The 26,926-nt window shown below is 40.4% G+C and overlaps 1 protein-coding gene across 1 annotated transcript in view; it reads left to right on the top strand.

Moving 5' to 3' along the window:
- kcne3 (potassium voltage-gated channel subfamily E regulatory subunit 3) overlaps positions 1-24,675 on the top strand; it is a 30,186-nt gene extending 5,511 nt beyond the window's left edge. Inside the window, exon 2 of the mRNA XM_062974423.1 lies at positions 21,717-24,675. Within this exon, the coding sequence (XP_062830493.1) occupies positions 21,772-22,062 (291 nt within the window). The 5' untranslated portion in view covers positions 21,717-21,771 and the 3' untranslated portion in view covers positions 22,063-24,675. The remainder of the gene's footprint in view (positions 1-21,716) is intronic.
- Positions 24,676-26,926: the final 2,251 nt, after the last annotated feature.

Below are 26,926 nucleotides of genomic sequence, written 5' to 3'. Positions count from 1 at the left end.
AGGACAAAAAACAGAAACCAATAATAAAATATACACAACAAACAGTTCCAACCAACCAATCTAACTATTTGTCACAAAAAACCCTCGCTCTAGTTGCTGGGAATAGACACAGTTCTCCTGGATTGTTAACTAACTCTAACCTAGAGTCCTTCTATTAACCAGCCCAGTAGTGAGAGACAATCCCTTGAGTTATCTTTCCCCCCAAGAGATCCAAACTGCCTGACTTAGCCTGTCAGTTTTCACAGCTTTCAGTTCTCTTACACACACACACACTCTCCCAACTCCAAAAAAAACACAACGTGGAATTAAAAACAATGAGGTTGCAATAGTGGATAAGCAAGGTGCACATTATGAGTAACAAATTCGTAAATAGATAAAGTGCATTAGATTCATTAAAGGTCGCATTAGGTAGGGAGGAGTCGTGAATAATATCAATTAATCAGGAATCAGGAAAAGAGCGGCCAGTACAAAAAGTGTGAATGTTGTAATTGGTCACCTTGATTAGCACCGAACGGCCTTGCGGCTTCAAAGCCTGGCTGCTTCCTGTTGTATGGCTTGGTGGTGCAAAGTGGATCCTTAACTAACCAACGCAAATAAGAGGAAGCGATAAGAATGTGTAAACACATTAAAAGATTATGTAGAAAACGATCAGCGGCTGCCTTTGAATGGAATTTGCGGCGAGTGTTTCTTTTGGATTTAATGGCGTTCTGTATCCGCGCACTGTTTGTTTTCTGACTCTCTGGGTTTGTTGATTCTAAGTCAATTGGAGGTGGGTCTTCTCTGTCACAACGCTCGGGCCCTCCAGGTGTTTTGGACTTCAACTCCCACAATTCCTAACCGCCTACCGGCGGTTAGGAATTGTGGGAGTTGAAGTCCAAAACACCTGGAGGGCCGAAGTTGGCCCATGCCAACGTCTTGTCTGGAGGAATGCAATACTATTTCCTCTTCTTTTCTGTTTCTAGCTCTCTGGGCAGGTGCCTTCATGAAACCAGAGATCTTTGTTTGCGCAAATCTGGGAAAGAACACACAGGGCCGACGAGCCTTGAAATATGCAGTTAATTCCCTTGAGTCAATAAGCGAGATAAGAGCTCGGCGGGAGGAGAACAGGACACAGATTCGAAACGTGGGAAAGGCTATTGGTAGAGACCCCCAAGGGCCATCCAGTCTGACCCCATCCCGACGCAATCTAAGCCAATCTAATTATATATTCTATATCTATATATATAAAAGAGTGATGGCATCACGGCAGCGGACAAAACACCCCACAACCTCGAAAATTGACATCACAACCCCTCATCCATGCCTCTAGGTTGATACAACAAAAAGAAAAGAAAAATAAAGTCCTAATTAGAGGGAGAGGAATAATTGTTTTTATCCAATTGCTGCCAGTTAGAAGGCTAAGCTCCGCCCACTTGGTCTCCTAGCAACCCACTCAGCCCAGTGTTAATAAAATAATGATAAAAAAATAAATACAAATAATACAATAAAAAATTATAAAAACACTAAAATAATTAATACAATAAAATACTATAACAAAATGACTAAAAATAATACAACAAAATAATAAAATATAATAAATAAAAAAGATAAGTGACAATAAAATTAATTTTAAAAAATACAAATAACGTCAAATAAAAATTCCACAACAAGTTTTAACCGATACCACCACCACTTTGCCACAGCAACGCGTGGCCGGGCACAGCTAGTCTATATATATAAAAGAGTGATGGCATCAGGGCAGCGGACAAAACAACAAAACTATAAGCCCCCCCAACCTCGAAATTTGACAACACAACCCATCATTCACGGCTCTAGGTTGATACAACAAAAAAGAAAAGAAAAATAAAGTCCTAATTACAGGGAGAGGAATAATAGTTTTTATCCAATTGCTGCCAGTTTGAAGGCTAAGCTCCGCCCACTTGGTCTCCTAGCAACCTCCTCAGCCCAGGGCACAGACAGAGTTAGGCCTCACTTATCAGATTTTAACTGGATTATATGGCAGTGTAGACTCAAGGCCCTTCCACACAGCTATATAACCCATTTAGAATCTTATCTGCTTTGAACTGGATTATCTTGACTCCACACTGCCATATAATCCACTTCAATGTGCATACTAAACATAAAGACTACCATACAACAGACATTCAATACCACCACTACCTCAACAATTTCTCACCAACACCACCAGACAACGCCACAGCAACGCGTGGCCGGGCACAGCTAGTTACATATAATATTACTAATAATATTACAGTATAGTGATATAGTTCAAAATAGTAATATATAATGCTAATATTGTGCTATGCTAATAATATAATATATTGTATGTACATATAATATTGATAATAATATTATAATGTAATGCAATACAATAATAATACCATATAATAATAATAATTATATATTCTATATTACATATAATATTACTAATAATATTACAGTATAGTGATATAGTTCAAAATAGTAATATATAATGCTAATATTGTGCTATGCTAATAATATAATATATTGTATGTACATATAATATTGATAATAATATTATAATGTAATGCAATACAATAATAATAATACCATATAATAATAATAATTATATATTCTATATTACATATAATATTACTAATAATATTACAGTATAGTGGTATAGTTCAATATAGTAATATATAATGCTAATATTGTGCTATGCTAATAATATAATATATTGTATAATATTGATAATCATATTATAATATAATGCAATACAATAATAATAATACCATATAATAATATTAATTATATATTCTATATTACATATAATATTACTAATAATATTACAGTATAGTGATATAGTTCAAAATAGTAATATATAATGCTAATATTGTGCTATGCTAATAATATAATATATTGTATGTACATATAATATTGATAATAATATTATAATGTAATACAATACAATAATAATACCATATAATAATAATAATTATATATTCTATATTACATATAATATTACTAATAATATTACAGTATAGTGGTATAGTTCAATATAGTAATATATAATGCTAATGTTGTGCTATGCTAATAATATAATATATTGTATGTACATATAATATTGATAATAATATTATAATGTAATGCAATACAATAATAATAATACCATATAATAATAATAATTATATATTCTATATTACATATAATATTACTAATAATATTACAGTATAGTGGTATAGTTCAATATAGTAATATATAATGCTAATATTGTGCTATGCTAATAATATAATATATTGTATGTACATATAATATTGATAATAATATTATAATGTAATGCAATACAATAATAATAATACCATATAATAATAATAATTATATATTCTATATTACATATAATATTACTAATAATATTACAGTATAGTGGTATAGTTCAATATAGTAATATATAATGCTAATATTGTGCTATGCTAATAATATAATATATTGTATGTACATATAATATTGATAATAATATTATAATGTAATGCAATACAATAATAATAATACCATATAATAATAATAATTATATATTCTATATTACATATAATATTACTAATAATATTACAGTATAGCGGTATAGTTCAATATAGTAATATATAATGCTAATATTGTGCTATGCTAATAATATAATATATTGTATGTACATATAATTTGTAAGCCACTCTGAGTCCCCGTTGGGGTGAGAAGGGTGTGATACAAATGTAGTAAATAAATGCAGTAAATAAATAAATAATAAATAAATAAATAAATAAATTTTAGACTTAGGCTCACCCAAAGTCTGAAATGATTTGAAGGCACACAACAACAACAACAACAACAACCCTAATTAACTTGACTATCTCATTGGCCACAAGCAGGACCACACTCCCCATTGAAATCCTGATCAATGTATGTTGGTTAAAATTGTTTTTTATTTTTAAATAATGTATTGTTCTTTCATTGTTCCTGTTGTTGTTCCTGTTGTTGTTGTTGTTGTTGTTGTTTTTGCACTACAAATAAGACATAGGCAGTATGCATAGGAATTTGTTCGGGTTTTTTTTTTTTCAAATGATAATCCGGCCCCTCAACAGTCCGAAGGTTTGTGGACCGGCCCTCGGCTTAAAAAGATTGAGGACCCCTGATCTAAGCCCTCCCGACGGATGGCCATGCGACTTTTGCTTGAAAAGCTCCAGGGAAGGAGACACCATTGGAGCAGATTCCACTGCTGAATTTCCCTTACCAACAGAAAGTTGTTCCTAATGTTGAGGTGTAATCCCTATTTCTAGGATTTGAATTCATGGCTCTGTTGTGTCCTAGTCTCTGGAGAAAAAGAAAACAACCTTGCCTCCTTCTCCTTTAACAGTGATGGCCAACTTATGACACGCGTGTCAGCACTGACACGCCTAGCCATTTTTGCTGACACGCAGCCGCATGCAGATTGATTGGATGACTATGTCTTTTGTGGACAAATTTGGTGTGATTCGGTCCAGTGGTTTTGTTGTTTACTCCATGGGAATTATGCATATTACATTATATATATATATATATATATATATATATATATATATATATACTAGCTGTGCCCGGCCACGCGTTGCTGTGGCAAAGTGGTGGTGGTATTGGTTAAAAGTTGTTGTGGAATTTTTATTTGATGTTATTTGTATTTTTTTAAATTAATTTTATTGTAACTTATCGTTTTTATTTATTATATTTTATTATTTTGTTGTATTATTTTTTTAGTGTTTTTTATTGTATTATTTGTATTTATTTTATTTTTTATTCTTTTATTAACACTGGGCTGAGTGGGTTGCTAGGAGACCAAGTGGGCAGAGCTTAGAGCCTTCTAAGTGGCAGCAATTGGATAAAAACAATTACTTCTCTCCCTCTAATTAGGACTTTATTTTTATTTGCTAGAGGTGTGGATGAGGGGTTGTGTTGTCAAATTTCGAGGTTGGGGGGGCCTGTAGTTTTGTTGTTTTGTGGGTCGCCGTGATGCCATCACTCTTTTATATATATATATTCATTTTATTATTATTCTATTATTATTGTAGTATATTATTATATTATTACTATTATATTATTATTATATTATTCATTATTCAGGACTACATTGAAACTGCAATAGAGAGAAATCAGCGTGGAAATTGCAAGAGGTCCCATAGATTGTTGTACATGGAAATAATGGTAGTAAATAGTTTTTGATTTATTAAATACAGTTATATATTACAATTACAGTAGAGTCTCACTTATCCAACATAAACGGGCCGGCAGAAGCTTGGATAAGCGAATATGTTGGATAATAAGGAGGGATTAAGAAAAAGCCTATTAAACATCAAATTAGGTTATGATTTTACAAATTAAGCACCAAAACATCAAGTTATACAACAAATTTGACAGAAAAAGTACTTCAATAAACAGTAATGCTATGTAGTAATTACTGTATTTACGAATTTTGCACCAAAATATCATGATGTATTGAAAACATTGACTACAAAAATGCGTTGGATAATCCAGAACGTTGGATAAGCGAGGGTTGGATAAGTGAGACTCTAATCATTCTATTATTATTGTAGTATATTATTATATTATTACTATTATATTATTATTATATTACAGTACTCTGTACTATTGAAGCTGGCCAACTAAAGATTCCCCAAGGTAGCAAGCAGCCAGGCTTGGAAGCAGCAAGGCTATTCATTGCAATTCTAGCAGCCCAGAAAAACATTCCTGTAGAACGCAAGTCCCCAGGCTTCCAAGCAGCAAGCCTATTCCGTTGCATTCCAACTCACCAAACAAGGATTCCCATTAGAAGAAAACGGCCAGGCTTTGAGGCTGCAAGGCTGTTCACTGCTATTCTACCTGGCCAACAAAGGATTCCCATACGCCACAACAATGCGTGTCTGGCTATGTCCCCGAAGCATTTTCTCCTGGCATTTCACCCACATATGTGGCAGGCATCCTCAGAGGTTGTGAGGTCTGTTGGAAACAAGGCAAGCAGGGATTATATTTCTGTGGAATAATGTCCAGGGTTGGAGAAAGAACAGTAAAAAAGAAAATAAAATAAAAAAGAACAACACTCAGAAGACAAGGGAAAACAAGATGCAACCAGTGCCTGCTAACACCTCCCAAGAAAGGATTCCCTCAGGCAGGAAGCAGACAGACTTTGAAGCTGCAAGGCTATTCAATGCTAATCAAGGTGACCAATTGCAACATTCAACAGGCAAGAGTTCTTTTTTCCCATCCTGGACATCATTCCACAGATATATATACACCCCACTTGCCTAGTTTCCAACAGACCTCACAACTTCTGAGGATGCCTGTCGCAGATGTGGGCAAAATGTCAGGAGAGAATGCTTCTGGAACATGAAAACTCACAGCAACCCTGTGATTATAGCAATCAAAGCCTTCGACAAAGTCATTAAACACCCCCAGTTCCTAAGCCATTCCTCATAGGGATTCATGGTTTGCAAACTTTGGGTTATTATTATTTTGAAACATAGGCTGGATGGCCATCTGTCGGGAGGGCTTTGATTGTGTCTTCCTCCCTGGCAGAAGTGGGTTGGATGGCCTTCCATGATTCTACGAACCCCACGGAGGCCCTTTTTCTCCCTTGCACAAACAACAAGTGGCATTTTGTTGAGTTTCCTCCACGTTCTGCAAGAAGACGGAAATGTCAGTTTTGGCCCCGGAAACATGACGGAGTGCCAGGAATTATTGTCCGGAGTTCAATTTTTATTATCAGGGTTTCTCTGGAAGCGAACAATAGGCGCATTCAGCGGACACAAAAGGTGGCAAAGCCGGGAGATGGAAACAGGTGGGTTGTTGTATGTTTTTCGGGCTGTGTTTGCAAGTTGCAAAAGCCCACGAGGCTGGAAATGCCAGAAACACGTCAAAACTCTTGGGCAGAGCTTTTGAAATATTGTCTTTTAAACACTCCATCTTCCAAAACAATGCCGACATTGACATAGCTTCCAGAATCCCAGACTTTGCAACTCTCATGATTCCTTGGGAATTGATGTGGGGTAAAAATGAATCAATTCTACAGTGTAGATCAGGGGTCCTCAAACTTTTTAAGGCGAGGGCCGGTCCACAATCCTTCAGACTATTGAGGGGCCGGATTATCATTTGGAAAAAAAAAATACAGTAGAGTCTCACTTATCCAACTCTCACTTATCCAATGTTCTGGATTATCCAACACATTTTTGTAGTCAATGTTTTCAATATATCATGATATTTTGGTGCTAAATTCATAAATACAGTAATTTCTACATAGCATTACTGCGTATTGAACTACTTTTTCTGTCAAATTTGTTGTATAACATGATGTTTTGGTGCTTAATTTGTAAAATCATAACCTATTTTGATGTTTAATAGGCTTTTTCTTAATCTCTCCTTATTATCCAACATATTCACTTATCCAACATTCTGCCGGCCCGTTTATGTTGGATAAGTGAGACTCTACTGTACAAACAAATTCCGGTGCACACTGCACATGTCTTATTTGTAGTTCAAAAACAACAACAACAACAACAACGAAAGAACAATACAATATTTAAAAATAAAAACCATTTTAACCAACATACATTTATCAGGATTTCAATGGGAAGTGTGGTCCTGCTTCTGGCCAATAAGATAGTCAAGTTAATTAGGGTTGTTGTTGTTGTTGTTGTTGTTGTTGTGTGCCTTCAAGTCATTTCAGACTTTGGGTGAGCCTAAGTCTAAAATGTATTTATTTATTATTTATTTATCTACTGCATTTATTTACTACATTTCTATCACACCCGTCTCATCCCAAAGGGGACTCAGAGTGGCTTACAAATTATATGTACATACAATATATTATATTATTAGCATAGCACAATATTAGCATTATATAATTATTATATTGAACTATACCACTATACTGTAATATTATTAGTAATATTATATGTAATATAGAATATATAATTAATATTCTTATATGGTATTATTATTAGTGTTATATTGTATTACATTTTAATATTATTATCAATATTATATGTATATACAATCTATATATATAAAAGAGTGATGGCATCAGGGCAGCGGACAAAACAACAAAACTACAGGCCCCCCAACCTCGAAATTTGACAACACAACCCATCATCCACGGCTCTAGGTTGATACAACAAAAAGAAAAGAAAAATAAAGTCCTAATTAGAGGGAGAGGAATAATTGTTTTTATCTAATTGCTGCCAGTTAGAAGGCTAAGCTCCGCCCACTTGGTCTCCTAGCAATCGACTCACCCCAGGGGACAGGCAGAGTTAGGCTTCACTTAGGCCTCTTCCACAGATTATCTAATTAATATCGCAAAGAACACCACTCTGAAAACAAGGGAATTCCAGACAGGAAACAATCCGGGCCAGCTAACACCTCCCAACAAAAAATTCACTCAGGGAGGAAACAGCCAGGCTTTAAAGCTGCAAGGCCATCACATGCTAATCATAATCATAATTGCAGCATTCATACTAGCCTCCAACAGACAAAAAAAACCAGGAATATTGTATATTCACAACCTTTAGGAAATAATATCCCCTGATGGCGCAGTGTGTTAAAGCGCTGAGCTGCTAAACTTCTGGACCGAAAGGTCGCAGGTTTGAATTGGGGGAGCGGAGAGAGCCCCCACTGTCAGCCCCAGCTTCTGCCAACCCTAAAGTTCAAAAACATGCAAATGAGAGTAGATGAATAGGCACTGCTCCAGCGGGAAGATAACAGCGCTCCACGCAGTCATGCCGGCCACATGACCTTGGAGGAGTCTACGGACAACGCCGGCTCTTCGGCTTAGAAATGGAGATGAGCACCAACCCCCAGAGTCAGACACGACTGGACTTAACGTCAGGAGAAACCTTTACCCTTGACCTTAACGACCACCAATACCTCAATACTTTATTTCCCAGACCACCAGACTTCGCCACAGCAACGCGTGGCCGGGTACAGCTAGTTTATTATATTATAAAACTGAGGACGGGGGCCAGGTAAATGACCTCGGAGGGCCGCATCCGGCCCTCGGGCCTTAGTTTGGGGACCCCTGGTGTAGATGCACCTTTTGTCTGTTGGGTAGAATATAATCCGGAGCACCGTCTCAAACCAATACGTGTTTTCCTTGCTTCGGCATTGGATCCGAGATAAATTGTTCGTCTTTGTGTTACCAAGAGAGAGCAATGCAGCTTTTTTCCCATCCCTGTTTGCAAAGCTTTTGAAAAACTTTGTGCAAACAGGGTGGCGGAGCTGTGATGAACGGGTTCTGCCGCACAGCGTTCATCCTGGGTCTTAAAATGCGATTATTGCACACTAAAAAAAAAAAAAATGACTCACCGGGATTTGTTCATGTTGTTCTTTTGCCTTGACGTTAACTCTGATTTACGGCGATGCTCTCGTATTAGGCGTGTCTTGGTCGTTCTCTTATCCTGAATCCAATCCTAGTCTCCAAAGTCATAGGTTGCATCTACACCAGGCATGGGCGAACTTGGGCCTTCCCTCCAAGTATTTTGGACTCCAACTCCCACCATTCCTAACAGTCTCAGGCTCCTTCCTTTTCTCTTTCAGCCACTTAAACTTAAGGTCCACCCTCTATAAAGACTTCAGCAGGGATCCCATCAGGTTGTTGCACCTCAGCACTGGTTCACCTTGCTCTTAACACACACTCCACCACAGCTGATTTGGTGCTATCAATAAAAGATAGCAAAGTCTGAATAAAAAGCAGTAAAGAAAGCAATAATCCCAATGTAAAGGCAGTCAGTCAAAAGCAATAATCCAAATGCAAAGGCAATCTGCAGAATGTAGTTCAAAGTCTCTAATATAGCAAATCAGTCCTGAAAACAAGGCAGCACGAACTTCAAAATACAATCCAAAACACAGGATCCAGGCATGAACAAAGCAAGAATCATTTTTCATGAGCATAGACAAGACAGGAACTTAGCTTCCAAAACCAACGTTGCTTCGTCTGAAATCTTTCCCTGTTTCTCCCTTATTTAACCATGCTTACAGGCTAAGAAAGCATTCCTTTGTCCTTGAGTTCCCACACGTTTACCAGCTATTCTAAGAGAACATCTGGGACCATGAACTTTTAACCTTAACTTTTTAACTTTTAACCTTAACCTTGTATCTCTGTCTAAGGAAGACTCCTCTGACTCGCTGCCAGAGACACCGGGGATTTGTTGATGTTCTGAACTCTGTTGATGTTCTGAATCCTGTGAAAGGTCACCCTGATCACTGTCTTCTGTTTCACCGCTAGTCTGTTTATCCCAGACTTCTGCTTCACTGCTAGTCTGCAGCCTCTCTAACAATTCAGAACCTTCAACATTTCCTCATCAGCATTTCCTTGGTCAGCCTGCATAAACCCAAATCCTCCTTCATCATCAAACTGAACCACAACACAGGTCTGCTGGCTTTGTTATTTTTTGTTGGCTGATGGCATTGCTGACTTCCTCCAGACTAAGCAGTGATGCAAGCTCATCCCTGGTTTGTTGTTGCGGGATTTGCGAGAGAACCTCTTCGGCCACATTGGAGTTGCAATTCAGGAGGTTGTGGTAGGCCTGAGGCTACAACTCCCATTCTGTCGCATTGAGCCATTGCATTTCAGGTGGTGGTGGTGGGAGTCAAATTGCATTGGAAGCAATGGCATGAAAAGATATTGTCAATTTATTTATTCATTTACAGTATTTATATTCCACCCTTCTTTCTCATCCCAAAGGGGACTCAGGTTGGATCACAATGTACATATACATGGCAAGCATTCAATGTCATTATTAGACATATGACATATATAGACAGACACAGAGGCAATTTACCATTTTCCAGCTTCTGGCTTGCATGAGGGTATGCTCGATTCCGGCCACAGGGGGAGCTGCTGCTTCATCATCATCCACTGTGACACCGAGTTCTTGATGGAGTACTTCCTCATCTTCTGCACACTGCTGGAGATTTTATGGCATCGTAGATTAGTTAAATTTGCCTCCCCTAAATTCCTACTTGACAGATGCAACTGTCTTTCGGCTGCGTAGATCAAGATCACTGCGTAGATTACTATTAATGTCAGGAACTTACCCTGACCCGGGCTGGCTTCGAACTCGTGACCTCTCGGTCAGAAGTGATTTATTGCAGCTGGCTACTAACCAGCTGCACCACATGCCTGCCAGATTGCGACGATCCCCCCTTTTTTGGCTGGTCATACTTGCCGCACCTGTAAGTCATAACTGACACATTCTTGGTAATTATTTTAATTATAATGTTTAGGGAGAACACTGGGAGGTCAAATAATCAGCGGAATATCACAGAGATTTATAGGGACAGGATCCCAATCAATTCTATAGAATCACAGAGGTTGTCGTTTTACAAGGTGCCTCACCAAGCTACAAATCCCAAGATCTCATAGAATTGAGAAACGATAGTTAAAGCGGGGTCAAACTCACATTCACTCTACAGTGTAGATATGCACCAAGTCTTCCTCATTCTTGCAGTGGGTTCATGAAGTCGAAACTAGTTTGAACTCAACTTGCATCAGTTCAAGTAGGCTTAGCGTGATGCATATATGATGTATGATTTGAATGGAATTGTATGAAGGATGTATGGGGTTGTTGTGTGTTTTTGGGGCTGTATGGCCATGTTCCAGAAGCATTCTCTCCTGGCGTTTCACCCACATCTATGGTAGGCATCCTCAGAGGTTGTGAGGTATGGTTGGGGAAAGATATATGGTCGGGACCTATATAGTCTAGAGATACCTTCCTAAGATTGAAGACTGGAAAACTACAAGAAGGAAGTGAAGAATTCATGGACTGTAATTAAAAGTTGCTGATGAAAACTGTGACAAATAATTAACTGTTGACATTGTTGACTTGATTCAATTTTGGGGGGAAACAGTGTGTTTACATCATCAGAGACAAAGGCTCTTTAATTTAAGGTCATGTTTACAAGGTCAAAGTCTCTAATATAGCATGTCAGTCCTGAAAAACAAGGTAGCGTGAACTCCAAAATACAATCCAAACACAGAATCTAGGCAGGAACAAATGCAAGAATCTTTTTCCATGAGCAGAGACAGGGCAGGAATTAAGCTTCCCAAAATCAGTGTTGCTTCGCCTGAAATCTTTCCCTGTTTCTCCCTATTTAACCATGCTTACAAGCTAAGAAACCATTCCTCTGACCTTGGGTTCCCACACGTTTACTAGCTATTCTCATAGAATGCCTGGGATGAACCCTTAACCTTAACCTTGTGTCTCTACCCTGTTTCCCTGAAAATAAGACATCCCCAAAAAATAAGACCTAGTAGAGGTTTTGCTGAATTGCTAAATATAAGGCCTCCCCTGAAAGTAAGACCTAGCAAAGTTTTTGTTTGGAAGCATGCCCGGCGCCAGCCAAACAAAACACCATAGCATGCAGGATACCAGTTGTATATGGAAATAATGGTAGTAACAAGAAATTCTTGACAGGAGTCACAGTTTGTCTGGTTTGGTTATGTTGGTTTGTGATGACAACTACTGTACAGTATAGAATAAATGTTCATTTTTTTGTTCAACAATAAATGTGAATTCTTCTTCATGGAAAAATAAGACATCCCCTGAAAATAAGACCTAGCACATCTTTGGGAGTAAAAAATAATATAAGACACTGTCTTATTTTTGGGGAAACACGGTATCTAAGGAAAACTCCTCTGACGCGCTGCCCGAGCCACCTGGACTTTGTTGATGTTCTAAATCTTGTGAAAGGTTACCCTTATCACTAACTTCAGCTAGCCTGTGGCCTTTCTGACAATTCAGAGCCTTCAACATTTCCTTGGTCAACCTGCATAAACCCAAATCCCCCTTCATCATCAGACTGAACCACAACAGGTAGGTGGATAAAGTGCTGTATTTAATTGGAGACTTGGGGGTGGGATAAACAGTGAAATTATTTCCACCAGCAAGACATACTGCTATATAAGAGACCTTCTAATAGTCCAAAATTGTAGCAGACCAGAGGAGTCTGGTCCACCCACTTCTTTTCTCCTTGGGAAGGAGAGAGATTGTGTATCCTGGCTTTCATGGCCGGGATCACAGGGTTGTTGTGTGTTTTCCGGGCTGTATGTCCAGGTTCCAGAAGTATTCTCTTCCGATGTTTCACCCACATCTATGGCAGGCATCCTCAGAAGGATGGGAGAAAGGATATAGTAGTATTTGGATGCATGAGGACGAATGAGTGTATATCTAATGTGAATGCTGAGTAAACATGTAATTCCCCTTTTTGTTTGTTTGTTAGCCACTATAACTGTAGGTTATTTGTGGATTCAATGTAGTTACATAGACTCTGTATGCCTGTACGGCCAATGTTGTTCTTGGTGTAAAAGTTCTGATATCCTTTCCCATACTGGAAAATTGCAATTTTTTGAAGTTCTTGAAAAATTATTCATAACATTAGAACAAAGGAAAACGAGGGGGAAAGATGGGAGAGAGAAAGCGGGATGTTCACAGAAGGGGCCTCCATTTCCTAGTTGTTTCTATCATAAAAACATGGAAAAGGTTTATTAAACTGCAAAAACTTTGTTTTTGCGGGAGGGACATTCTGCCATGGCACATTTTGCTCTAGTTTCCCATTGAATACCTGATAGAGTCTGAACCCATTTAAACTAGTTTGTAGCAGCCACAAAAATAATATAAATATTATAATATATATTATTTATATTCTACTCTGTCTCCCCGACAAGCCTGCGGTGGCGCAGCATGTTAAAATGCTGAACTGCTGAACTTGCGGACCGAAAGGTTGCAGGTTCGAATCCGGGGAGCGGAGTGAGCGCCCGCTGTTAGCCCCAGCTTCTGCCAACCCAGAAGCTCAAGAACATGCAAATGTGAGTAGATCAATAGGTACCACCCTGGCAGTAAGGTAGCAGCGCTCCATGCAGTCATGCCCATGGCCACATGACCTTGGAGGTGTCTATGGACAATGCCGGCTCTTCAGTTTAGAAATGATGAGCACCAACCCCCAGAGTTGGCTACGACTGGACTTAACATCAGGGGAAAACCTTTACTTACCTTTACCTACCTATTTATCTATTGACATTTCTGCTTTTGATTTGCTAGGTGGGCAGGTGAGCTGGGGCTGGTGGTGGGAGCTCACCCCAGCCCAGACTTGAACTGCCGATCTTTTGATTGGCAGTATTTTTTGCAGCTTAACGGTTTAGCCCACTGAGCTAAGCCTGACCCCCCAAATGATGTTTCTGAAGTAGAACAACGACTTTCCAATTAAGGATCGCAAACTTAAGCAGGGATGACACTTTCAAACCAGGGACAAATCAGTTTTCAAATTCTGTTTCATAGTGTAATCCTAAAGTTGTAAGGGGCCTCCAAAGGCCATCTATTCCAGTCTAACCCCTTTCCACCAGCCTTTCAAACCTGTCCACCTCCTTCTGCAATTACTTTGCCCAAAACTGGACGCAGGATTATTATTCCAGATAAAGTCTGACCAAACCAGAATGGAGTGTGATTATTATTATTTTATTATGACACAGCAAACAAGATAGATATGCTGGATTTCGTTTCACAAAACCACAAGTCGAACACTTCCCAAGTGTCTAGGACTGTGTGATGTATTATCAGATGATGCTGCAGATCCCAGCAGGGTGGCCTTTTGCAGTTGGCAGATCCGTAATTTTGTCAATGTCTATTGTTTCCAAATGCCGGCTGAGAACTTTTGGCACGGCACCCAGTGTGCCCATCACCACCGGGACCACCTGCACTGGTTTCTGCCAGAGTCTTTGAAGTTCAATCTTGAGGTCCTGATAGCGACTGAGTTTTTCCTGTTGTTTTTCGTCAATGCGACTGTCACCTGGGATGGCAACATCAGTGATCCAAACCTTGTTCTTTTCCACAACCGTGATGTCTGGTGTGTTGTGTTCCAGAACTTTGTCAGTCTGGATTCGGAAGTCCCACAGTATCTTTGCGTGCTCATTTTCCAATACTTTTGCAGGTTTTTGATCCCACCAGTTCTTTGCTGCTGGGAGGTGGTACTTGAGGCATAAGTTCCAATGAACCATTTGTGCCACAGAGTTATGCCTCTGTTTGTAGTCTGTCTGTGCGATTTTCTTACAGCAGCTGAGGATATGATCCATGGTTTCGTCGGTTTCCTTGCACAGTCTGCATTTTGGGTCATCAGCTGATTTTTCGATCTTGGCCTGAATTGCCTTTGTCCTGATGTCTTGCTCCTGGGCTGCAAGGATCAGGCCTTCTGTCTCCTTCTTCAGGGTCCCATTCGTGAGCCAGAGCCAGGTCTTCTCCTTATCAGCTTTTCCTTCAATTTTGTGAAGGAACTTCCCATGCAATGTTTTGTTGAGCCAGCTGTCAGCTCTAGTTTGTAGTGCGGTTTTCTTGTACTGATTCTTTGTCTGCTGTGCTTTGAGGAGTTTCTGATTTTTGACTTCAATCAAAGCAGGTTCTTCACTTTGCTTTACATATTCTGCCAGGGCATTATTATTATTATTATTATTATTATTATTATTATTATTATTATTATTATTATTATTGTTATTATGTTTATTTATACCCAGCTTTTTCTCTGCACAAGGAGACTACGGCTTCCCTTTCTCCCGGGTTTCTGTCCCTGGTTTTGCAAAATTTGGTGGCATCTCATTCTTCGTCTCATCGGGCCATAATAACGTTTCTCGCTCTTTGGGAGTTTCCCGGTTTCTCATGGGTAAAACCAAAAAACAAAGAGAAGCAGGGCAAGGTTTTTCTCTCTTTCTCATGCCGTTGCAAAACTAGCTGGAAGGAAGCCACAAAGAATTGCAAATAAAAGTTTTCTTCGGTGTTGGCAGAGAGAAGAAATGGCTCTGTCTGTAGTATTTACGGGTTGGTTGCAGATGCAGGTCACTGAGAGTGCATCTACACGGCAGAATTAACACAGTTTGGCTCCACTGCAAAGCTCAATGCTATGGGATCATGGAAATCGTAGTTTGGAGAGGCACCAACCCTTTTCGGCAGTGACTTTGTGAAACTTTGTGAAACTACAACTCTTAGGAAAGTGCTACCAAACTGTGTTAGTTCTACATTGTAGATGTACCTTTGTATTTATGTGTGTGGGTTCCAATGTATATATGAGGGTTGAATGAAAAGTAATGCCTCCACCTTCGTAACTCCTCAACAGATGACAGTCCTGGTCTGCGGCAGGTGCTGTCTTGTTCAGTAGACTCTCCTCTACAGTTCCATTTGGCGGGAAGCCTTAGCATTGAACGGTTGTGTTGTTAAAGTGAGAAGTATGGAACCCTGCACAGTCAATGCGACTTAAGCAATGTGCAGTTATAAATTCTTGACCACAGAAGGTGTCACCCCAAAGGAGATTCCTCAGAGAATGCAAGCTGTTTGTGGTGATTGTGTTGATGTGAGTCCTGTGCGTCGTTGGGCGAGTAAGTTTAAAGATGTTGAGGTGGGAACATCTGACTTGCGTTGGATGTCCTGTGAGAGCAACCACTGAGTTTCCCAAGCAAAAGGTGGACAGATTGATTCAGGATGATCGTTGTATCACTCAGAGAGAAATTTCAAGCACAATCGGCATTTCACAAGAACGTGTGGCTCACATTATTGCTTTGCTTGGCTGTCAGAAGATTTGTGCATGATGGATCCTGTGAGACGTCGGTTGTGGAAACAGAGTGTCGACTTCTTCCGTGACGGCTTCAGAAAACTTGTTCCTCATTGGCAGAAATGTATCCAATTGTCTGGTGATGATGTGGAAAAGTGAATAGTGGCAGTTAAAGAGCACATTCTAAGGATTATTTATGTGTTTGATTTATTAAAATATCCCCATCCAAACCCAAGTAACGAAGGTGGAGGCATTACTTTTCATTCAACTCTCATATATGTGTGTGTGTACGTGTGGGTATGTGCACGTTCTTCTATGGTTTTTCATCTGAAAGCTTTACAAACAGGGTGTGTAAGTAAACAGATCGGCCACATTTCCTCCTTTTCAACCTCAAGCACTTTTTTCACCCAAGATGTACTTCTGCTGAATGCAGAAAATATCACAATTCAAATGCATTTATAGGGATTTTTAGTTAATAACTAACAGAAAATACTGGAAGGGTTTGGTGGGCATTGACCTGAGTTTGGGAGTTGTAGTTCACCTACATCCAGAGAGCACTGTGGACTCAAACCATGATGGATCTGGACCAAACTTGGCACAAATACTCAATCTTCCCAAAGGCAAATACTGGTGGAATTTAGCATAAATAGACCTTGACCTTTGGGAGTTGTGGTTGCTGGGATTTATAGTTCACCTACAATCAAAGAGCCCCTTGAACCCCACCAATGATAGAATTGGGCCAAACTTCCTACGCAGAACCCGCATGACCAAGAGATAATACTGGAGGGATTTGGGAGGAATTGGCGGTGGTTTAGGGGAGATGTACTGTGAATTAATATGTGTTTTGTGTTGGTCTTTGGCGACCCCTCGTGACCCCCCCAAGGGTCGCGACCCCCAGGTTGAGAAACACTGATCTAGACCTTTGTTTATTAAATTTGGTTAGAACACTTGCTAGGCAGATTCTCTCACTTTATTGCAGCCTATGTTCCATATCATCCCTGTCTGGAAGAACTGGGTCAGACTGGATGGCCTTGGAGGGTTCCTTCCAACTCTTATGGAGCATGTTTCTCCTTGAGCATCTTTTGGATTCTCCATCTCTGAAGGTTTTTAAGCAGAGGCTGGATAGGCATCCGTCTGCTGGCCCCATTTTAGGAGGCAACCCCTGGCAGTGAGACCAGGGAGAAGCCTTGTTAGATCCCAGCCACCCATAGCACCAGGGCCTACAGTGTTTCAGGACATGCACTTTGATACAGATGATGCTGAGGATTATACTAACATTTCACCTTTGCAGCTGCAGGTGCCCGAATATATTGACTTTAGAGACTTACTAATTGGGGAAGATTCTTCTACTCCTCCCTCACAGATAGAGCCAGATGTTGCTGAGACGCCTGGGAATGCGGTTTTTAATCGTAAAGATTTTGTGACCAGAGAGAGAAGTGCAAAACTATCAAGACCCAGGCTGCAGAGCACCAATAACCATGCGCAGAGGCCAGAATCTATCTAATATCTTTATTAAAGGAATATATAAAGTCAATAAAAACAAGTGAAGAATATAGTTCAGAAGTAGACCTTTCAGGAAAGGTCAAATGTCCAGGAAAAATGTCCAATATGATATATTAGAGTCCAAAGTTATAATCCAATAACCGAAACACACACTTTGCCAAGCAAAGTGTGGGGAAATGACAGGGTCCTTTAGTCCAATGGAGCTTGACAACAAGGCTGGAGAGCAAACTAGATTCTTGGCAAACAAGGCTTGATACGTGGCAACAAGAAGCAAGAGACGAGAACGAGGTCCGTGGCAAGATCCGGGGGCAAGGCAGGCTTGGAACTAGAACAAGGTCCGAGGGAACTGGAGTAGCGTAGTCCACACACGATCTTACTCCCTAAGCTGACGAATTTACTCCGCAAGGATTCCCTTGCGGTTAAACACCTATATAGGATCTTGTTTTCCCGCCAAGGAACACTTTCCCTGGGGAACAAGAAACGAAACCCATACTGTGTCCAGATGCATGACTCCTTAAGATTTCCCAAGGGAAACAGGCTTAATCAGCTAATTGTCTGGCAGCTATCCTGGCGCTTCTGCGATTCGCCTCCCTAGCGCCTCTATCTCGATTATAATTATCCCGGCGAGAAAATGGGGGAGATTTCTGCTCAAGGCTTGTTTGGCTGACTTCTTGTGGGCAAACATCTTGCAGGTGCAAGGGCTCCAATTCTGGCTGAAACGGTGGGAAACCCAAGTTTTCCTCTTCATCTGCCACAATAGTACTAGGAACGGGACTACATGGCCCATGAGTCATCACAAAAACAAGGGGTCCGCCGGAGCCAGAGACTGGCAAATAGATGGGATAATGGTTAGTGTTCCCATGAGAAAGTTTTGGGAGTTTGTACTCCCTAAATTGTGAACAGTCCAGAGTTTGTTAAAAGTGTTTCGCTCAGTAGATTTCTTGCGGTGTCAACATTGCTCTTCCTTGAGAGAGGTTTTCTCCGTCTCCAGCTCTTGTTTGTTACCAAGCCAAGTTTTCCAGTTCTAGTCGGGCCATGCCGTGCCGCGACTCTCGAGTAGACCTTGACTTTACTTCAGTTGTTTCCTTGTTCCTGACTCAAGTTTGCCTCAGCCTTGACAATCTTGCTGCCTTGATTGCTATGAAGTTTTTCCAGTGGATTGAACTCTGTTTCTGCCAGCCTTGTTTCTCTGTTTCAACTCATGGACACTTGGATTTCTTTGGAGAGCTATCGAGTTCTCATTGTGGATTATAATATTGGATCTTTTCCTTTACCCATTTGGAAGTGCCATTGACTTTCTAAAAAGAACTATTCCTTACTCAGACCCTATGCCTAATTTCCTTTGGATATATAATTACTTTAATAAAGATATAGTGTGTTACATTGGCTCTTGTCTGGTTTTCGAGTGCTCATGCTGCCTTGGGATGCAACAAGCCTGTTGGCAGAAACCTAGGCAAGTGATCCGCCTGGCTGCCCATTGTGAGTGAGTCCCTGCTGTGGTGAGCATACAGATCAGGCCCAATTGAAATCAGCCAGCAAGCAAGGAGAGAAGGTGATTTTCAGCCAAGGAAGATTTTATTATCTGCAGATAAGATGCTAGCTAGTGAATCATTCACAAAGTAGATAGCATACAGAATACAGTTTCATAACCCTTTTTATACCTAGGCTGCAACCAAGGCACTAATTCTGACCAGTCCCAGAGAGGGACTTGGTTCACAGGCCAGCATGGGCTGGGAACAAGGGATGATTAATTGTCGATAAATGAAGTTCCTTTTACTTAACAGGAAAAATAACAAAGTGATTGAGGGCATCTCTGGCCCTACCCAGGAAGACTATTGTCTGGATGGGATGGACATGATCTGGCCCATTGTGAGTCCCAGATCCCAGAGAAACAAGACATCATATCTCTTCTCTTAGGTGATCCCTCGTAGTTCGAGGAGGATTGTCTTCCATCTCTGGTGTCTTGGGGGTGGGTTCTTAGGTGGCTGAAGAGACCAATTCTTGATCTGCATGTTCTCCCGCAGTGAGGACATCAGTTTCCAGGTGGAAGGCGGTCCCGGTCAGGGTTGGCTTGACGGGCCTTCCTCTTGGCACGTTTCTCCCTTAAGTCCTCCATTCTTGCCTCTTCAAACTCCGCAGCACTGCTGGTCACAGCTGACCTCCAATTAGAGCGCTCAAGGGCCAGGGCTTCCCAGTTCTCAGTTTTTAAGGTTGGCTTTGAGCCCATCTTTAAATCTCTTTTCCTGCCCACCAACATTACGTTTCCCGTTCTTGAGTTCAGAGTAGAGTAACTGCTTTGGGAGACGGTGATTGGGCATTCGGACAACGTGGCCAGTCCAGCGGAGTTGATGGTGTAAAAAAAATCATATTTTAATACAATCATGCAAAAATGACAGAGGATGGGTTTTGGCTGTAGAAATGCTGATTTCCTTCTGATGCGAGAGGCCCCGTTCATCAAAGGCACAGGGTGGTGAAATGGGTTCTTCCCCAGAGGGCAGGGAGAGGTGATTTTCCCCACCTGAATAGAACTATTATGTTGCAATGTCCAGATAAAGTCCAAATATACAGGCGAAACTGGGAACTTGATGAGGAAGCTCCCAGCTTAGTTTCTTTCCCGCAGGCTATACAATTGTGTGGGGGGCAAGACATCTTTGGGTTCAGGAACAAGGTTTCCCCCAAAGGGAAGGAATGGGGATCTCAGGAGTATAAAATATTAGGTTAACATAAAATATAGGCAAAATAGGAACACATAGGAAAAAACATGGAGTGAAAAAACAGAGGAAAAAAAAGGAGACTTCAGTGAGCGGTGACCTGGCCCAGGTAAACTAGACATCCCAAGGACCCGGGGCTGGCTTTCTCATGCAACACAATAATAACTAAACATAGATGTCTATTCTAAACAATATCTGAAAAATATGCAACTACTATAAAGGTTCAAAGCATGGAACACAATATGTATATTAGAGCATCATATACATAATAATGTTGACAATAGTAATACAACAGATGATCAAATTCAGTTAGCTGTAGTGACACACAGTAGTAACTTACAGAGTATAAAGATTTATAGACTGCAATCATCCAGACTTAAATGCTACAAAGAACAGTTTTCAATATGGAACAATATCTACAAGACTCCAACTAAATATTGTTAACCACACAGTATGTGTACATTCAATCTCTCCAAAATGGTATGTGAAAATATGCTGTGAAACTAAATAAATCAGTATACAATTCTATTGGCTTACTTCAGCTCACAGCCAGCTACTCTAAAACAACATCTGTATTTGATCGGTTTCCTGGCTGGGGAACTGTGAACAACTCTTATTGAGCTATAGCCAGCTACTTAGAATTGGCATCTAAGCAACATCTGTTCCCCTATTTGGAAGCTTATCTCTGACAAACTGAATTTATTGTCAACAAACTGAAGCTACGGCTAATTGACTGCAATTACAACCTGAGGAGTCCTAAAGAACTGCTCCAGTACTACAGAGACTTTGATTTGTTTTGACTCCACACCAGGTTTGAGTCAATAGAATTGTATACTGATTTATTTCTCATGCAACACGTCAGGAGGGCTTGGATTGTATCTTCCTGCTTGGCTGCTTGTGTGATATGACATTCTTGTCTTGCTTGTGTGATATGACATTCTTTCTATTTTTTAACCTCCCCAGAAGCAACGTTTTCCCCCTTGATATCCGAGGGAGGAAGAAAGGAAGGCAGGCCAGGATGATAGGCAATGTGTCCGAGAGTTGGCTCCACAAACTCAACACGATGCTGAGAGTCCTGAACCAGACGCTGCAGCACGCGGAGTCTTGTGCCCAAGGCGTGAATCACATGAAGGAAGAGGCCGTGGAGGAGCAGGAGACCTACGCCTACATGTACATCCTCTTCGTCATGGTCCTCTTTGCGGTGACTGTGGGCAGCCTGATCCTGGGATACACGCAGTCCGGGAAGGAGGTGGACAAGCAGAACGACCCCTACCACGTGTACATCAAGAACCGGGTCTCCATGATATGAGAACGTTACAAGAGCTGCTGGAGATGGTGTGTCTTCGCAGCATCCTTCCGTAGTGACTCTTTAGGAATCCAAAGAAGCATTTGCACCTTGTACCTCTGAAGGATGCAAGAAGACTTCTTTTCAGAGGCAAAAGCAAAGTGTGCGAAAGATTACACTATGTAACACTATTTTTTTTTTGTTCCTGGGTTATCAATGTCATTTCCTAATTGGTTCTATCATAAAAAACATGGGAAAGGTTTATTGTTCTACAGATACTTCGTTTTTGCGGGAGGGACACATTTTGCTCTAATGTCTCAATATCCCATAGAGCAACATTTCTCAACCTGGGGGTCATGAGGGGGCTTCAGTGGGGTCACCAAAGACATCAGAAAACACATACCATATATACTCGAGTATAAGCCAACCCAAATATAAGCCGAGGCACCCAATTTTACCACGAAAAACTGAAATAACTTATTGATCTGAGTATAAGCCGAGGGTGGGAAATGAAGCAGCTACTGGTAAATTCCAAAATAAAAATAAATACCAATAAAATTACATTAATCGAGGCATCAATAGGTTAAATAATGTATATATATATATATGGATATAGATATACAGGTACATGGATCTATATGTATATAGGATTTGCAAAGATCTGCAAACATATGAGGGGAAACTTCATATATAAAATTAATGTATATAGATAGATAATAAGTACATAGGGATTGCAAATGCAGGCAGGGGGTTAATGCCTGTATATCTTGTAGGAGAGTTTAACAAATATTTCAGGGGAAAATGCTTTTATAAATTAATGGATATATGTTTTTCTTCTTCCTGACTTGCAAGGGCGTATTTCCCTTTTCAAAACACTCCCTTGTTTAAGAGCGAGGGAGACTTTGCAAAAGTAAACACACTGATAAGGGAGGAGAAGAGAGAAATATATGATATATTCCAAGCAATGGCCTCCAGGTTCTGTTGCCCGGCCTTGATCTTGACCCCATTATAAGCCGAGGGGAGCTTTTTCAGCTCAAAAAAAAAAAGGGCTGAAAATTCAGTTTATCTTCAAGTATATACAGTATTTCTGATGGTCTTAGGCAACCCCTTTGGCAGAGAAGGCTGAAGACCACCTGTCCTTTGGCCTAATTCTATCGTTGGTGGGGTTCAAGGGGCTCTTTGATTGTAGGTGAACTATGAATCCCAGCAAGTACAACTCCCAAATGTCAAAGTCTATTTCCCCCAAACTCCACCAGTGTTCACATTTGGCCATATTGAGTATCCATACCAAGTTTGGTCCAGATCCATCATTGTTTGAGTCCACAGTGCTCTCTGGATGTAGGTGAACTACAACTCCCAAACTCAACCACTAAATCTATCCAGTATTTTCCCTTGGTCATGGGAGTTCTGTGTGCCAAGTTTGATTCAATTCCATCATTGGTGGATTTCAGAATACTCTTTGATTGCAGGTGAACTATCAATCCCAGCAACTACAATTCCCAAATGGCAAAATCAATCCCTCCAATCCCACCAGTATTCAGATTTGGGCGTATCGGGTACTTGTGCCAAATTTGGTCCAGTGGATGAAAATACATCCTGCATATCAGATTTTTACATTACGATTCATACCAGTAGCAGAATGACAGTTACGAAGTAGCAACGAAAATAATTTTATGGCTGGGGGTCAACACAACATGAGGAACTGCATTAAGGGGTTGCAGCATTTGGAAGGTCGAGATTCATTGTCATAGAGTCTTAACCAATTCAACCTAGTTTTTGGCACAAAAATGAAGTAAGATAATGACCTTTCAAGTAAGTCCTGTTAGGGAAATCTGTCAGTCAAGTTCGTTTGAGCACAGCCAAAAGGAAGAGACGGACGGCACATCTGAATTTCACCACTTTTACTATTTGCAAAATAGTAAGAAACAGTTTCAGCGCATGCTGGAAATGAACGGCCCACTTTTTTGTGGGTTAGATTTCCAGTTGTACCATTTTACAGGCATGCGCAGGAGGCTAAACAAACAATGGAATTTTACCGAGTAAGGTAATTCTTAGACCACACGCTTGAACAGGAAGCAACACTTTCAAACCAGGAACAGAAAATGTTTCAAATTTTGTTACATAGTGTTATGGATCAGTAGATATGTCGATACAGTAGAGTCTCACTTATCCAACATAAACGGGCCGGCAGAACATTGGATAAGTGAATATGTTAGATAATAAGGAGGGATTAAGGAAAAGCCTATTAAACATCAAATTAGGTTATGATTTTGCAAATTAAGCACCAAAACATCATGTTATACAACAAATTTGACAGAAAAAGTAGTTCAATACGCAATAATGCTACCGGTATGTAGTAATAAATTTAGCACCAAAATATCACAATGTATTGAAAACATTGATTACTAAAAGGCAGACTGCATTGGATAATCCAGAATGTTGGATAAGCGAATGTTTTTGAAACGCAAAAGCACATATTCTTTAATGGAATAAACACTGTATTCATTTCATCATTTAAAGATGAAATAAATACTGTAGGCTCTCAGTTAACTGGAACTTAAGCAACTGGACAAAACCTCAACAAAATAATACTTTTAAATTAAAATAAAACAATGCTGTTTTGTACAACAAAACTGTGTTACGTTAAGTGAAGTTTGTCTTTATTTGTCTGAATTTGCTTTTAAATATTAATATCAGGTCCATGCAGAGTTTGTGGTGTGATACAGTATGGGGAATAGTACTAGTTAGGCCCATTTTGATAGGGAATCTCAAGCAACTAGAAGCTACATTTATCTGGCCAATCCCCATGGGGTGTAGTTAACTGTGGGCCCATCTACATCTATATATATAAATCTGTTCTGTCCATTTCTACCTTCATAAAAACAGTGAAACTACAAAACCCAGAACCACGAAACTTGGCAACAAAACACATGGTCCTCCCCACTGTGTTTAGATGACAAAACCAAAACACAATTCGAAGTCTATGTCCCTCAAAATCCCAAAATCCAAAAACAGCTATGTGCGCATGCGCAGAGGTGGCCCCTGCCCCCACCCGTGGAAGACATATGGGTATTTCAGCAGCATACAAGCAGCCCAACGGCTGCGGCAGACGGCTTGCCTGATGCTGGGGAAAACAACGAAGCTGAGGAAAAAAGGGGGAAAATTTTCCCCATCTCAAGCCATCTCAAATCCCCCATCTCAAATTTTCCCCATCTAATCGGTGAGGGACAATCGGACATTTGCAAACGTGCCCGGGGGGGGGGGGGGGGGAGGGAGGGACAACACTCTGAAAACACTCTGAATTGCACACAAGAAACAAACAGGGTCAGCTAACACATCCCAACAAAGGATTCACCCAGGTAGGAATCAGCTGCAAGGTCATTACATGCTAATCATTCTGGCTAATTGTAGCATTCATACTTGCCTCCAACAGACAATAAAAAAAAACCCAAACAGAAATACTGTATATTAACAAGCTTTAGGAAACAATATCCCCTAATGGTGCAGCATGTTAAAGCGCTGAGCTGCTAAACTTGCAGACTGAAAGGGCGCAGGTTTGCGCTGGGGAAGAGCAGTGAGCTCCCACTGTTAGCCCAAGCTTCTACCAACACAGCAGTTCGAAAACATGCCAATGTGAGTAGATCAATAGGTACTGCTCCGGTGGGAGGGTAATGGTACTCCATGCAGTCATGCCAGCGGCCACATGACTTTGGAGGTGTCTACGGACAACGCTGGCTCTTCGTCTTAGAAATGGAGATGAGCACCAACCCCCAGAGCCGGACACGACTGGACTTCATGTCAGGGGAAAACCTTTACCTTTACCTTAACTACCACCCATTCCTCAATACAGTAGAATCTCACTTATCCAAGCTAAACGGGCCGGAACTAGAAAAAGTAGTTCAATATGCAGTAATGTTATGTTGTAATTACTGTATTTACAAATTTAGCACCAAAATATCATGATATATTGAAAACATTAACTACAAAAATGGCTTGGATAATCCAGAAGCTTGGATAAGCGAGGCTTGTATAAGTGAGACTCTACTGTACTTTATTTCCCATACCACCATACTTCGCCACAGCAACACGTGGCCGGGCACAGCTAGTTACCCTATAATACAGTTTCAAACTGCTTTATGTGGTCAGTGTAATAATAATAATAATACACTTTATTTATATTCTGCTTGATCTCACCGGAGGGACTCAGAGGAGATTACAGTATACACCTATGAGGCAAACATTCAATGCCTTTTACACAGTGAACAAGGACATGCAATACACAGACAAAGGTAAAGGCTTCCCCTTTTCATCTCCGGCGTCTGGAGGCCATGCTCAACTCCGCCCATGGGGTTGTGCTCTTGTTCCATTTCTCCATGCCAAGGAGCTTGTTGTCTCTGATCTCCGATCGTGTTGCCGGCTATGTTTTGCACATCCGCCGAGGCAGTACCTATTGATCTACTCGCATTGGATGCTTTTGAATGGCTAGCTTGGTGGTAGCTAGGGCTGACAGTCGGGAACTCAATCTGACTTGTGGCTTCGAAATTGCTACGCTATTGTACCGTGTAGCACACTCATAGGGAACTAGCTGTGCCCAGCCACGCGTTGCTGTGGCAAAGTATGGTGGTATGGGAAATAAAGTATTGAGGAATTGGTGGTAGTTAAGGTGAAGGGTCCCCTGGGCTGAGTGGGTTGCTAGGAGACCAAGTGAGCGGAGCTTAGCCTTCTAACTGGCAGCAATTGGATAAAAACAATTATTGCTCTCCCTCTAATTAGGACTTTATTTTTCTTTTATTTTTGTTGTATCAACCTAGAGGCATGGATGAGGGGTTGTGATGTCAATTTTCGAGGTTGTGGGGTGTTTACTTTTGTTGTTTTGTCCGCTGCCATG

The sequence above is a fragment of the Anolis carolinensis genome, chromosome 3 (genome assembly GCF_035594765.1).
Source record: "Anolis carolinensis isolate JA03-04 chromosome 3, rAnoCar3.1.pri, whole genome shotgun sequence".
Lineage (NCBI taxonomy): Eukaryota > Metazoa > Chordata > Lepidosauria > Squamata > Dactyloidae > Anolis > Anolis carolinensis.
Note: the sequence above shows the minus strand (reverse complement) of the source record. Positions and strands in the feature narration are given on the sequence as shown.